Source organism: Phocoena phocoena, chromosome 5 (genome assembly GCF_963924675.1).
Source record: "Phocoena phocoena chromosome 5, mPhoPho1.1, whole genome shotgun sequence".
NCBI classification, from domain to species: Eukaryota; Metazoa; Chordata; class Mammalia; order Artiodactyla; family Phocoenidae; genus Phocoena; species Phocoena phocoena.
This window is the reverse complement of record NC_089223.1, coordinates 35906991-35923582: the sequence shown is the minus strand read 5'-3', so window position 1 is coordinate 35923582 and position 16592 is coordinate 35906991. Positions and strand designations below refer to the sequence as shown.

Sequence of the window (16592 nt, the reverse complement as noted above, 5' to 3'; positions counted from 1 at the left end):
CAATGGACTGAACAGCTAGACAGAAGATCAGCAAGGAAATATAAAACTTGAACAACAGCATAAATCAACTGGACCTAAGAGCATCTATAGAACACTTAATCCAACAACAGTAGAATATGTATTCTTCTTAAGGGCACAAGAAACATTCTCCAGGACAGACCATATATTAGGCCACAAAACAAATCTCATTAAATTTAAAAATATTGAAATCATAAGAAGTATGTTCTTCGACCACAGTGGGATGAAATTAGAAATCAATAACAGTACACACCAATGTTCATTGCAGCATTATTTACAATAGCCAAGATATGGAAGTAATCTAAGTGTCCATCAATAGATGAGGGGATAAAGAAAATGTGGTATATATATATATACACAACAGAATATTACTCAGCCCTTAAAAAAATCTTGCTATTTGCAACAGCATGAATGGATCTAGAGAGTATTATGCTAAGTGAAATAAGTCAGACAAAGAAAGACAAATCCCATATTATTTCACTTATATGTGGAATCTTAAAAACAAACAAATAAACTAAATAAAATGAAAACAGACTCATAGATACAGAGAACAAATAAGTGGTTGCCAGAGGGGAGGGGGAAGGAGTGGGGACAAAATAGGTGAACTGGACAAACCTCCAGTTATAAAATAAATAAGACATACCGATGTAATATACAGCATAAGGAATATGATCCCTATACCCTTTGTATAGTGACAAATGGTTACTAGACTTATCATGATGATCATTTCATAATGTATGTAAATGTCAAATCACAATATAGTACACCTGAAACTAACATAATATTGTTCATCAGCTACATTTCAATTAAAAAAAGAAATTAAGGACTTCCCTGGTGGTGCAGTGGTTAAGAATCCGCCTGCCAATGCAGGGGACACGGGTTTGAGCCCTGGTCTGGGAAGATCCCACGTGCTGCGGAGCAACTAAGCCCGTGTGCCACAACTATTAAGCCTGCACTCTAGAGCCTGCGAGCCACAACTACTGAGCCCGTGTGCTACAACTACTGAAGCCCACATGCCTAGAGCCCGTGCTCCACAACAAAGAGAAGCCACTGCAATGAGAAGCCCACACACTGCAAGGAAGAGTAGCCCCCGCTCACCACAACTAGAGAAAGCCCATGTGCAGCAACAAAGACCCAACCCTGCCAAAAATAAAAAAGTAAATTTATTTTAAAAAATTATGTTAAAAAAATAAAACTAGAAGGGACTTCCTTGGTGGTGCAGTGGTTATGAATACACCTGCCAATGCAGGGGACGTGGGTTCGAACCCTGGGCCAGTAAGATCCCACATGCTGCGGTGCAACTAAGCCCATGCACCACAACTACTGAACCTGCGTGCCACAACTACTGAAGCCCATGCGCCCAGACTCCATGCTCCACAACAAGAGAAGCCACCGCAATGAGAAGCCCACGCACCGCAATGAAGAGTAGCCCCCGTTTGCCGCAACTAGAGAAAGCCTACGTGCAGCAACGAAGACCCAAAGCAGCTATAACTAACTAACTAACTAACTAACTAAAATAAAATAAAGCTAGGAATAATGAGGCTTTTGGAGTCAGGGACCTAGGTAAGAATTCTAGTCTGCAGCTCTGGGACTGTGTGACCTTGGGCAATTTTCTTAATTTCTCCAAGTTTCAGTTTCTTTCTCCATAAAATGAGCATAGTAAAACTTATCTTGCAGATTGTTATAAGGATTAGAGCTGGGGTAGGCAAACTATGGTGTGGGTCCAAATCTGGACCTCTTGTTTTAAAGATTAGAGGTAATTTATGTTAGGTACCCTAGTAGGGTACCTGGTATCTAGTAGGCTTTTAATAAATGCTTTTAATAAGATGATTTCTTGATATCCAAGTTTATTTAACAAAAATAACTTTTAGCTGTCAAACAAATTACTTGGAGTACCTGATTATACTTAACTCCAATAAACTCATTATATAATTATGCTGCATTATAACACAGTAAACCAATTTCTTTGCAGTTGGTTAGATGTGTAAATATAACCAATGAACTACATCTTTGAGGTGCTTTAAAAGAGAATTTAAGTTCCAACATTAATATAATACAAATTATTTTGAATTGGTCATCTAGAGGTTGTTTCCTTTTTCCTCAAAGGCTATCCCTCTGTGTAAAAGGAAAGTTTAGTCTGAATCTCAGTTCTGCCAATTTAAGTCAAGTTACTTTATCTCTCTAAGCAAAGTATTGTTGTGAGGTTTAAGAAAATTACAGATTTTATATAGGGTCCAAAATATAAACTAAAGTAAGAATTTTTCTGTTCTCTAATTAAAACTAAGTTTCTATATTAAAACTAACTTCACCTTTGGCATCCACTCTAATATCAGCTTATCTTCAAAGGGCTTCGTGTGGCAGGACAAGCCCCAGACCCGTTCTTAGCCAGGTTATATTCCTGTGATTAGGCTAGAATCAGGCCAACTTCTATTTATACTTCCCCTCCCCACCCCCCACAGCAAGCGTCCCAATGATTTTTTAATTGCACTAGTAAAGCTTTGCCAGGAGAGGGCACCCTTGCCCACATGAAGGTTAGCTTTGTGCCGGATTCTTCTGGGGGCAAGGGTAAAAAATTCGATTATAATTAAAAAACATATTCAATATAATGTGTTTTTAACTGCTGCAAGACAGTCTTAGTGAAAAATTTGACTCAAATATATTATTTTAGTGTCTAAATATTGGCAAATTTTATCCTTGGGGATGGTACTCTCTTCCTCCTTAGATAACATCTTTCAGTTTTAGTGAACTCTTTTTAAAATTAATTAACTAATTAAATAATACTTATTGAGATACAACTGACATATCATATGATATAAGTTTAAGGTGTACAACCAGTTGATTTGATACATTTATATATTGCAATATGATTGCCACCTTAGCATTAGCTAACACCTCTATCACATTACATGGTTATTTCTGTTTTGTGATGGGAACAATTAAGATCTATCTTCTTGGGGGACCTTCAAGATGGCGGAGGAGTAAGATGTGGAGATCACCTTCCTCCCCACCAATACATCAAAAATACATCTACGTGTGGAACAGTTCCTACAGAACACCTACTGAATGCTTGCAGAAGACCTCAGACGTCAAGATACTCCCCATGTACCTAGGGTAGGGCAAAAGAAAAAAGAAAAAACAGAGGGAAAAGAATAAGGATGGGACCTGCACCTCTGGGAGGGAGCTGTGAAGGAGGAAAAGTTTCCACACACTAGGCAGCCCCTTCACTGGTGGAGATGGGGGGTGGGTGGGTGGGAAGCTTCGGAGCCTCGGAGGAGAGCACAGCAACAGGGGTGCAGAAGGCAAAGCGGAGACATTCCCGCACAGAGGATCGGTGCCGACCAGCACTCACCAGCCTGAGAGGCTTGTCTGTTCACCTGCCGGGGCAGGCGGGGCTGGGAGCTCAGGCTTGGGCTTCAGAGGTCAGATCCCAGGGAGAGGACTGGGGTTGGCTGTGTGAACACAGCCTGAAGGGGCTAGTGCATCACAGCTAGCAGGGAGGGAGTCCGGGGGGGGGGGGAAAAAGTGTGGAACTGCCTAAGAGGCAAGAGACCATTGTTTCAGGTTGCCTGAGGAGAGGGGATTCAGAGCACCACCTAAACAAGCTCCAGGGAAGGGCGTGAGCCGTGGCTATCAGGGCAAACACAAGAGATGGGCATGAAACACTAAGGCTGCTGCTGCAGTCACCAAGAAGCCTGTGTGCGAGCACAGGTCACTATCCACACCCCCCTGGGAGCCTGTGCAGTCCGCCACTGCCAGGGTCCCGTGATCCAGGGAGAACTTCCCTTGGAGAACACATGGTGCGCCTCAGGCTGTTGCAGTGTCACGCGGGCCTCTGCCGCCGCAGGCTTGCCCCGCATTCTGTACCCCTCCTTCCCCCGCCCCGTCCTGAGTGATCCAGAGCGCCCTAATCAGCCGCTCCTTTAACCAAGTCCTGTCTGGGTGAAGAACAGACGCCAGAGGGTGACCTACACACAGAGGCGGGGCCAAATCTAAAGCTGACACCCAGGAGCTGCGCGAACAAACAATAAAAAGGAAAATTTCTCTGTGCAGCCTCCAGAGCAGTGGATTAAATACCCACAATCATCTTGATGTACCCTGCATCGGTGGAATACCTGAACAATGAATCATCCCAAAATTGAGGTGGTAGACTTTGGGAGCAACTGTAGACTTGGGGTTTGCTGTATGCGACTGACTAGTTTCTGATTTTTATGTGTATCTTAGTATAGTTTTTAGCACCTGTCATCATTGTTGGATTTGTTTATTGGTTTCGTTGCTCTCTTTTATTATTTTTTTACTTTAAAAAATTTTTTTTTTTTTTTTTTGTGGTACGCAGGCTTCTCACTGTTGTGGCCTCTCCCGTTGTGGAGCACAGGCTCCGGACGCGCAGGCTCAGCAGCCATGGCTCACAGGCCCAGCTGCTCTGTGGCATACGGGATCCTCCTGTACCGGGGCATGAACCCGTGTTCCCTGCATCGGCAGGCGGACTCTCAACCACTGCGCCACCAGGGAACCCCGCCTAAATTTTTTTATTTTAATAATATTTAAAAAATTTTTTATTTTAATAACTTTATTTTATTTATTTATTTTTCTTCTTTCTTTTTTTTCTCCCTTCTGAGCCATGTGGCTGACAGGCCTGAGCCTCCAAAGTGGGAGAGCTGAGTTCAGGACATTGGACCACCAGAGACCTGCTGGCCCCATGTAATATCAATTGGTGAGAGCTCTCCCAGAGATCTCCATCTCAACGCTAAGACCAAGCTCCACACAATAACCAGCAAGCTCCAGTGCTGGACACCCCATGTCAAACAACTAGCAAGACAGGAACACAACCTCACCCATTAGCAGAGAGGCTGCCTAAAATCATAAGAAGTTCACAGACACCCCAAAACACACCAACAGACACAGTCCTACTCACCAGAAAGACAAATCTAGCCTCAGGCACCAGTCCCCTCCACAAGGAAGCCTACACAACCCACTGAACCAATCAACCTTAGCCACTGGGGGCAGACACCAAAAAAAATGGGAATTATGAACCTGCAGCCTGCAAAAAGGAGACCCCAAACACAGTAAGTTAAGCAAAATGGGAAGACAGAGAAACACATAGCAGATGAAGGAGCAAGGTTAAAACCCAACAGACCAAACAAATGAAGGGGAAATAGTCAGGCTACCTGAAAAAGAATTCAGAGTAATGATAGTAAAGATGATCCAAAATCTTGGAAATAGAATGGAAAAAATACAAGAAACATTTAACAAGGACCTAGAAGGACTAAAGAGCAAACAAAAAATGATTAACAACAAAACAAATGCGATGAAAAATTCTCTAGAAGGAATCAATAGCAGAATAACTGAGGCAGAAGAACAGATAAGTGACCTGGAAGATAAAATAGTGGAAATAACAACCACAGAGCATCTTAAAGAAAAAGAATTGAGAACAGTCTTAGGGACCTCTGGGAAACATTCAATGCACCAACATTCGAATTATAGGGGTCCCAGAGGAAGAAGAGAAAAAGAAAGGGACTGAGAAAATATTTGAAGAGATTATAGTTGAAAACTTCCCTAATATGGGAAAGGAAATAGTCGATCAAGTCCAGGAAGAACAGAGAGTCCCATACAGGATAAATCCAAGGAGAAACACGCCAAGACACATATTAATCAAACTGTCAAAAATTAAATACAAAGAAACAATACTAAAAGCAGCAAGGGAAAAACAACAAATAACACACAAGGGAATCCCCATAAGGTTAACAGCTGATCTTTCAGCAGAAACTCTGCAAGCCAGAGGGAAGTGGCATAAAGTGATGAAAGGGAAAAACCTACAATCAAGATTACTCTACCCAGCAAGGATGTCATTCAGATATGATGGAGAAATTAAAATCTTTACAGACAAGCAAAAGCTAAGAGAATTCAGCACCACAAACAAGCTTTACAAAAAATGCTAAAGGAACTTTTCTAGGCAGGAAACACAAGAGAAGGAAAAGACCTACAATAACAAACCCAAAACAATTAAGAAAATGGTAATAGAAACATACATATTGAAAATTACCTTAAATGTAAATGGATTAAATGCTCCAACCAAAAGACACAGACTAGCTGAATGGATAAAAAGCAAGACCTTTATATATGCTGCCTACAAGAGACCAACTTCAGACCTAGGAACACATACAGACTGAAAGTGAGAGGATGAAAAGATATGCCATGCAAATGGAAATCAAAAGAAAGCTGGAGTAGCAATTCTCATATTGACAAAATAGACTTTAAAAGAATGTTACAAGAGACAAGGAAGGACACCACATAATGATCAAGGAATCAATCCAAGAAGAAGATACAACAATTGTAAACTGCACCCAACATAGGAGCACCTCAATACATAAGACAAATGATAACAGCCATAAAAGGGGACCTCGACAGTAACACAATCATAGTAGGGGACTTTAACACCCCACTTTCACCAATGGACAAATCATCCAAAATGCAAATAAATAAGGAAACACAAGCTTTAAGTGATACATTAAACAAGATGGAGTTAATTGATATTTATAGGATGTTCCATCCAAAAATAACAGAATACATTTTCTTTTCAAGTGCTCATGGAACATTCTCCAGGAGAGATCATATCTTGGGTCACAAATCAAGCCTTGGTAAATTTAAGAAAACTGAAATCATATCAAGTATCTTTTCCAATCACAATGCTATGAGACTAGATATTAATTACAGGAACAAATCTGTAAAAAATACAAACACATGGAGGCTAAACAATACAATACTAAATAACCAAGAGATCACTGAAGAAATCTAAGAGGAAATCAATAAATACCTAGAAACAAATGACAATGAAAACATGAGGACCCAAAACCTATGGGATGCAGCAAAAGCAGTTCTAAGAGGAAGTTTATAGCAATGCAATCCTACTTCAAGAAACAAGAAAAATCTCAAATAAACAATCTAACCTTATACCTAAAGCAATTAGAGAAAGAAGAACAAAAAACCCCAAAGTTAGCAGAGGATTGAAATCATAAAAATCAGATCAGAAATAAATGAAAAAGTAAAGGACACAGGACTTCCCCGGTGGCCTAGTGGTTAATAATCCACCTGCCAAGGCTAGGGACATGGGTTCAAGCCCTGGTCTGGGAATATACCACATGCCGTGGAGTAACTAAGCCTGTGCACCACAACTACTGAGCCTGCGATCTACAGCCTACAAGCCACAACTACTGAGCCTGTGTGCCACAACTATTAAAACCCATGCACCTAGAGCCCGTGCTCTGCAACAAGAAAAGCCAACACAATGAGAACCCTGCATACCACAACAAAGAGTAGCCCCTGCTTGCTACAACTAGAGAAAGCCTGCGCACGGCAACGAAGACCCAACGCAGTCAAAAATAAATAAATAAATAACTTATAAATAAATAAGTAAATAAAAAGGAGATGGGTCTGTTAAAAGAAAAAAAATGAAGGGCACAATAGCAAAGATATATAAAACTAAAAGCTGGTTCTTTGAGAAGATAAACAAATTGAATAATCATTAGCCAGACTCATCAAGAAAAAAAGGGAAAAGACTCAAATCAATAGAATTAGAAATGAAAAAGGAGAAATAACAACTGACACTGCAGACATACAAACGATCATAAGAGATTACTACAAGTAACTATATGCCAATAAAATGGACAACCTGGAAGAAATGGACAAGTTCTTAGAAAAGCACAACCTTCCGAGACTGAACTAGGAAGAAACAGAAAGTATAAACAGACCAATCAAAAGCACTGAAATCGAAACTGTCATTAAAAATCTTCCAACAAACAAAAGCCCAGGACCAGATGGCTTCACAGGGGAATTCTATCAAACATTTAGAGAAGAGCTAACACCTATCCGTCTCAAACTCTTCCAAAATATAGCAGAGGGAGGAACGCTCCCAAACTCATTCTATGAGGCCACCATCACCCTGATACCAAAACCAGACAAAGATGTCACACACAAAAAAACAACACTATGGGTGAATATCTCTGATGAACATAGATGCAAAAATCCTCAACAAAATACTAGCAAAAAGAATCCAACAGCACATTAAAAGGATCATACACCATGACTAAGTGGGGTTTATCCCAGGAATGCAAGCAGTCTTCAATATACGCAAATCAATCAATGCGATACACTATATTAACAAATTGAAGGATAAAAACCATATGATCATCTCAATAGATGCAGAAAAAGCTTTTGACAAAATTCAACACCCATTTATGATAAAAACTCTCCAGAAAGTAGGCATAGAGGGAACTTACCTCAATATAATAAAGGCCATATATGACAAATGCACAGCCAACATTGTTCTCAATGGTGAAAAACTGAAACCATTTCCTCTAAGATCAAGAAAAAGACAAGGTTGCCCACTCTCACCACTATTATTCAACATAGTTTTGGAAGTTTTAGCCACAGCAATCAGAGAAGAAAAAGAAGTAAAAGGAATCCAAATCAGAAAAGAAGTAAAACTGTCACTGTTTGCAGATGACATGATACTATACATAGAGAATCCTAAAGATGCTACCAGAAAACTACTAGAGCTAATCAACGAATTTGGTAAAGTAGCAGGATATAAAATTAATGCAGTAATCTCTTGCATTCCTATTCACTAATGATGAAAAATCTGAATGAGAAATTAAGGAAACATTCCCATTTACCACTGCAACAAAAAGAATAAAATACCTAGGAATAAAGTTACCTAAGGAGACAAAAGACCTGTATGCAGAAAACTATGAGACACTGATGAAAGAAATTAAAGACAATACAAACAGATGGAGAGATATACCACGTTCTTGGATTGGGAGAATCAAAATTGTGAAAATGACTATACTACCCAAAGCAATCTACAGATTCAATGCAATCCCTATCAAAGTACCAATGGCATTTTTCACAGAACTAGAACAAAAATTTCACAATTTGTATGGAAACACAAAAGACCCCAAATAGCCAAAGCAATCTTGTGAAAGAAAAACGGAGCTGGAGAAATCAGGCTCCCTGACTTCAGACTATACTACAAAGCTACAGTAATCAAGACAGCAGGGTACTGGCACCAAAACAGAAATATAGATCAATGGAACAGGATATAAAGCCCAGAGATAAACCCATGCACATATGGTCACCTTACCATTGATAAAGGAGGCAAGAGTATAGAATGGAGAAAAGACAGCTTCTGCAATAAGTGGTGCTGGAAAAACTGGACAGCTACATGCAAAGGAATGAAATTAGAACACTCCTTAACACCATACACAAAAATAAACTCAAAATGGATTAAAGACCTAAATGTAGGGCCAGACACTATAAAACTCTTAGAGGAAAACATAGGCAGAATACTCTGTGACATAACTCACAGCAAGATCCTTTTTGACCCACCTCCTACAAAAATGGAAATAAAAACAAAAATAAACAAATGGGATCTAATGAAACTTAAAAGCTTTTGCACAGCAAAGGAAACCATAAATAAGATGAAAGGACAACCCTCAGAATGGGAGAAAATATTTGCAAATGAAGCAACTCAGAAAGGATTAATCTGCAAAATATACAAGCAGCTCATGCAGCTCAATCTCAAAAAAACAAACAACCCAATCAAAAAATGGGCAGAAGACCTAAACAGACATTTCTCCAAGGAAGATATACAGATGGCCAACAAACGCATGAAAGGATTCTCAACATCACTAATCATTAGAGAAATGCAAATCAAAACTACAATGAGGTATCATCTCACACCAGTCAGAATGGCCATCATTAAAAAATAAACAAACAATAAATGCTGGAGAAGGTGTGGAGAAGAGGGAACCCTCTTGTACTATTGGTGGGAATGTAAATTGATAAAGCCACTATGGAGAACAGTATGGAGGTTCCTTAAAAATCTAAACATAGGGGCTTCCCTGGTGGCGCAGTGGTTGAGAGTCCGCCTGCTGATGCGGGGGACACAAGTTCGTGCCCCCGTCCGGGAAGGTCCCACATGACACGGAGTGGCTAGGCCCGTGAGCCATGGCTGCTAAGCCTGTGCGTCCGGAGCCTGTGCTCCGCAACGGGAGAGGCCACAACAGCGAGAGGCCCACGTACTGCAAAAAACAAACAAACAAACAAAAGTAAACATAGAACTACCATACGACCCAGGAATCCCACTACTGGGCATATACCTGAGAAAACCATATTCAAAAAGAGTCAGGTACCACAGTGTTCATTGCAGCACTATTTACAATAACCAGGACATGGAAGCAACCTAAGTGTCCATCGACAGATGAATGGATAAAGAAGATATGGCACACACATACAATGGAATATTTCTCAGCCATAAAAAGAAACGAAATTGAGTTATTTGTAGTGAGGTGGATGGACCTAGAGTCTGTCATACAGAGTAAAGTCAGAAAGAGAAAAACAAATAACATATGCTAACACATATATGTGGACTCTAAAAAAAAAAATGGTTCTGATGAACCTAGGAGCAGGACAGGAATAAAGACGTAGAGAATGGACTTGAGGACACGGGGAGGGGGAAGGGTAAGCTAGGACAAAGTGAGAGAGTAGCATTGACATATATACACTACCAAATGTAAAATAGATAGCTAGTAGGAAGCAACCGCATAGTACAGGGAGATCAGCTCCGTGCTTTGTGACCACCTAGAGGGGTGAGAGAGGGAGGGTGGGAGGGAGATGCAAGAGGGAGGGGATATGGGGATATATGTATACATATAGGTGATTCACTTTGTTATACAGCAGAAACTAACACAACCTTGTAAAGCAATTATACTGCAAGAAAGATGTTAAAAAAGAAAAAGATCTATCTTCTTAGCAACTTTGAACTTTTTAATACAGTATTGTTATCTATAATCATAATGCTTAGTGAAGCAAGCAGTTTACTTACTGCTTCCAGAATCCCATATGTAATATATGCTAATTATATGAAATTATACATTTAATCTGTACATAAAGAGATGACCAAATCAATGTTCTTCAAAATGTTGAAAGTAGTTTCCACTGGATAGAGGGTTTTAAGGAAGTTTAAAAAGAAACTTTATTTGTATTTTTGTGTATGTTGGAATTCTTTTTTAAAAGTATGCATCATGTTTACAAAAATGTTAAAGCTATTCCCAGAGGAAACATTAAAAATAAACCTCAGCACCGATCCTTTGTAATTTTATTTTTTAACCAAGGACAGACTATGGTCTGCTACTTATTTTGGAGGATAATCTCTAGATTACCAAAGGAAAGGCCTTTTTTTACATTGTGGTCCTGGGTCACCTCTATCAGAATTACCTATGAGGCTTGTTAAACATACAGAGTTCCAGGCTCCCTTCCCCACCACTACTGAATCCCAACCAAAGCGAATAAATCAACATCTCTGTGGGGTGGGACCCCTACATGGTTCCCAAGCGCTCCCGGAGAAATGTATGTACACTTAAGTCTGAGAATCACCAGAACTAAATGAAGGATTAGCAACTTCACTGTGTCATTCATATCTATAATTATATACATTCTCTCCCTCTCTCTGTCTCTCCACCTATTTTCCCAGTCTACAGAAGCTGAAACTGAGATGAGGTAAAGGCCTCGAATATCAGGTGTTTCAATGATTAAAATACTTAGGAAACCCCACAGAATTGTTGATATTCATAGCAATCCCCAATCTTTTTTTGTCCATTTCTGTCTCAACTTACCTGGTTCTTGGGTTTTTGATGAAGCCAGTATTTATGAAATTAGGGCAGAGACATGTTTTGACTCCAGTTTTTTCTAAGGCAGCCAGTTCTTCAGTCAAAGCTTTACGAAATCCAACAGCAGCAAACTTGCTTGAACTGAAAATAAACAGTTCAAGAGAGAGTTCACAAGATAATTCAGGAAAGCTGCTGCATCTATTTAATTGCAATGTCTGTTTTCCTTAGTTAAATGTGGTGCTCTGCCAGGCAGCACGGCCACATCTGGATCTCAGGGCCTGGCCCAGACCTACTGAATCAGAATCTGCATTCTAGATGATCCTCAGGAAAATTTATAGACACAGCAAAGTCTAAGAAGTGCTGGCATAGAACATTTACTGCATCCCAGCATCATTTATCAGTGTAAGAACTGAGTAGGTTTAAATGTCTTGTTAGGAAAATTGGTAGGGTGTTTGTTTTTGTTGTAGCTGTTCCCCTAAAATTTAATGTTGCTATAGGCTGTTTGTTATTTACTATAGTATGTTCATGGAATTCATTGGGAAATTCTCCAGCATAAGTCCTAGTCTTCCCTTAAGCCTTAGCTTGATTGCCTCAAAGAGGGCTTTCCTGACCCCTAGTCTAAATTATTGTCCCATTATACGGTAATCTTCAGTTTTCCAAGAAGCACATCTTGGACTTGTAATTAAATATTCATTTGGGTGAATTTTTTAATGTCTGGCCCCCATACCTTTACTATAATAATCTCCATGACTGTTTTGGTCTCCAATGAATCCCCAGGGGCTGGCACAGTGCTTGGCCTAAAATAGGTACTCAGTAAATATTTGTCAAATGAATGAATCAAAATGCAAAGCAATTCTTATTGTCATAGTGCCTTCATTTGGAAAGAGAAGGGAAATTTGTCATATTCTAAGTGGACATTACTTTTCCAGCTAGGCTTTTAAAGAAAGCAGCATTATTGAGATATAAATTCACATACCATATAATTCACTCACTTAGGTGTACAATTCAATGGGTTTTGGAATATTACATTATTAATTTTTAAAAATTATACAAAAGTATTTATAATATAAAATTTACTATTTTAACTATTTTTAAGTGTATAATTCAGTGGTATTAATTACCAGATAGATTGTTTTTCTCTAAGCCTGTACAGATTACCAATTTTTTTTAATGAATTTTAAAAAAATTATTTATTTTTGGCTGCGTTGGGTCTTTGTTGCTGTGCGTGGTCTTTCTCTAGTTGCAGCGAGCAGGGGCTACTCTTCGCTGTGGTGCATGGGCTTCTCGTTGCGGTGGCTTCTCTTGCTGCGGAGCGTGGGCTCTAGGCGCACGGGCCTCAGTAGTTGTGGCACACAGGCTGAGTAGTTGCAGCTCACGGGCTCTAGAGTGCAGGCTCAGTAGTTGTGGTGCATGGGCTTAGTTGCTCCACGGCAAGTGGGGCCTTCCCAGACAAGGGATCTAACCCGTGTCCCCTGCATTGGCAGGCAGATTCTTAACCACTGCGCCACCAGAGAAGTCCCCAGATTAGCAATTATACAAAGTAAATTCTTGCCAATTAATCTGTGCTTTGGATAATTATCTTTTTTTTTTTTAAAGCTTAGACACATTGAAGGCTTAAAAGAAAGATTGCTAGATTCAATTACATAAAATGTAAATCTTCTATACACTGAAAAACAACACAAACAAAAATAATATCTAAAATTGATCACTATATACCAGACACTGTCCTCAGTTATTCAGATGCATTATTTCATTTAATCCTCACAGCAATTCTGTGAAATAAATACTATTTATGATCTCCATTTCCCAAAAAGGAAACTTAGGCAGAGGCGGGGTTATAGAACTTGCCCAAAGACACAAAACAAAGTGGTGGAAACAGGCTTTAAACGTGGGCAACAAACCAGGCCTCTATATTATATACTCTAAACTTTATTAGCTCCTAACCAAGTTAAGAGGTAAATGCAACATATAGGGCAAAGATTAAGGGTGAATACATGACAACTTTTATAAATGAATAAGACAATACTCTAATAGATAAATGCCTAAGGACATTAGCAGAAAATTTACAGAATAAAAATACCAATAGATATATGTATATAAATTTTTTTAGGAGTAATTAATATAAATACAAAGTAAAAAAAGATAAAATTTTTGCCTAGCAGTAATAGTAAGGATATGAGGAAACTTTTTACTTGTTTGAGTTGTTTTTCAATGTACAGAATACTTTCATTCTATATAATTGAGCTGGCAATATTTTAAAGCCATAAATATATGTCTAAGCTTTAAGAAAAAAAAGTGAGAGAGAAATTTCCACAGAACTTCCTATTTTCTAAAGCACAGGTTAATTGGCAGCATTTTCTGAAAGGCAATTTGGCAAAAGGTATAAAATTCATTAAAAATATACCATGCTCTTAGATCTGGTAATTTCTCTTTTAAGTATATATCCCAAGGAAATAATCAATCATGTTTCTAAAGATTTATGTTCAAGGATAGTCCCTGGGGTATATAGTCCATGAAGGCAAATAGTTGCAAACACTGAAAATGTCTGGAGTGGACAGATGCTGTTTTTGCCCATCAGCATTCATATTCCCTCATTCTGGTAAGATCGCTCTGATTTTGTCGGGTTACACCCAGCTCCTCCTCTCCATACAGTGATTGAATCCAAATTGGTCTAGTTAGAGTGAACTCTAGAACTAGAACATTTGAAAGCATGGCTTTCCCCCCTACCTGCTGAACTTGGAGTTGAAAGGATATTATTCCAGAACTGCTGGTAGCTATCTTGCCAACACAGGACAGCCTGCCTAAGACTTTTCATCTTTTGGTCTGGGGCAGTTTAAGTTTTGTGTTCCTTGCAACTGAAAGAGTCCTGAAAAACAAATTATCCAACAATAATGGATAAACGGAATAAACAGTGGCACATATATACCATGCAAGAATTGAAAATGATGTTGCACATATATATTTATTAACAAGCAATATGTTCATTTTAAATTAAAAAAAAGCAAATTTATGTATGCAATTTTTTTCAATGCATGACTATATATCTACATTTAAAATGTCCCAAAAAATGATAACAAATGCTTATCATGGTTATTTCTGTGTGGTGAGACTATCAGTAAATATTCTTTTTTTTCTTTTACTAAACTGTATTTTCTGATTTTTCTTAAGTGAACCAGAAGTGCAGGGATATATTGAAACTCATAGTTAATGATCTTGAGTGTGTTAAAGGAATTTTATATTTTTGAATTTCAGAGTGAATTTGTTTTTAGACATATATATGAAAGCTAACAGTGAGTGTATTTTTTTCTTCACTTTGTGACTTTACACCAAATTTCTTCTTACTGTCAATAATCTGAATTAATATTTCTCATTCCAAATTATTCTTTTAGATAACATTTCATTACAAGTTAATGATCAGGACTCAGTTTTGCCATGTCTTCCCATACTGGTAACTTTCATGCTTATAAATTGGCTGAGTTGACAAAAAACATTAGCCAGAGTTTATAGATGAATAAAAAGAACAAAAAAGTTTGCAAGGATAGTCTAACCACATCTGCAGAGTGGTTGTTCTTATGTCATGGCAAGATTCCCCTACCTCCCTCAGCAGATGTTTCAGTATGAAAGCATGATCTGTAAATGTTACAAAGTTTTCACAGAGTTTTGTTAAAATGTCCATCTCTTCATCTTCCATCTGCCTAAGAATATCCTCTTGCTGATTCCGTAGAAACAGTCTAAATTGCTCACATTCAAAATTTATTTCTTCTCTCCTACATTTAACCTGGTTTCTCACGTTCAACTGATTGGCTGGCTTGCAGAGTTATCACTTTTTCAACTTGTTCCATATCACTCTTCAAGGGCTCAATGGTACATTCTAGAATTTTCCTGTGATGAGAGGCAGCTTTCATGATGGGGCAATTGTAGTGTTTCTGGTGTTGAATGGAGAAACAGCACTGTGTACATAAAACCTCTAGGTCCTTCCCACAAAAAAGGGTCAGAAACTGATTGTGCTTCTCACACACAGAATTCTCTTCCTGCCCCTTCCACGTGCTCCTTCTGATCTGGAGTAAATTAGCAACTTCAGTCAAATGACTGAGCTGGGTTTGCTCCTGATGTTCTTGTCTCCAAACCAAAAATGGCAGACGGGACAGGGGAAGGTATCACCTAGGTCCTTCCAAGTCATACTGATGCATGAGCAACAGAAGCTGTGCCCACAGTTGATGGTTACTGGATCTTTCGAGTTATCCACACAGATGGGGTAGCTAGACACCTCTTGTGCCTGTACCAGGGCTCTCACGAACTCCACTGAGTTGAGAACAAAAGTGGTGGATAAGAATGCTCCCTCTGGCAAGGCCTGCTCAAGCTCAAGACCCAGCGAGAAGTGGATATCCTCCTCCAGAGAACATAGATTGACCAGCTTTACGTTGCACTGGACCGGCATGCTGATGACAGCCACAGAAGTCTTTCTGAGTCCCCTGCACCTACCTCAACTTGAAGGGCAAGAGAGATTCACTGCTTGTAGTGCTATTGCAAATTAGCCCACCGAAATTTAACATTAATGAGTTTCTTCTACAAGTAAGTAGCCACAGGTTCAAGAAAGCAATCATTCCTATGGGGGAGAAAAGCTTTTAAATTCAAAATTTCCTAGACTGGCAATCACAATATAATAATTAATTCAGGCAAGAATCATCAATGACTGCAAATACTGTAAGGTAAAATTTCATGGGAAATAATACATTCACACAATCTCAAAATATTATTCTAAGAATTATAGTTCATGTGTAGAGAGACAAAATAGGTGCCTTTACAATGTAGAGACTAGAGAACCCCTCCTGACCAATGAATGGATAAATTGATGGCCTGCGATGGGAAGAAAAACAGCACATATGGAACAGTTCTGCCCCCCCACCATTA

The 16592-nt window shown here is 39.0% G+C and overlaps 1 protein-coding gene across 1 annotated transcript; it reads right to left on the bottom strand.

Moving 5' to 3' along the window:
• Positions 1–3822: 3822 nt before the first annotated feature.
• On the bottom strand, positions 3823–16119 carry LOC136123145 (tripartite motif-containing protein 60-like). The gene is given in 5 exon segments (XM_065877211.1): positions 3823–4027; positions 11688–11822; positions 15230–15462; positions 15464–15777; positions 15780–16119. Coding segments are annotated over 5 exon segments (1227 nt in total).
• Between the last annotated feature and the right edge of the window lie 473 nt (positions 16120–16592).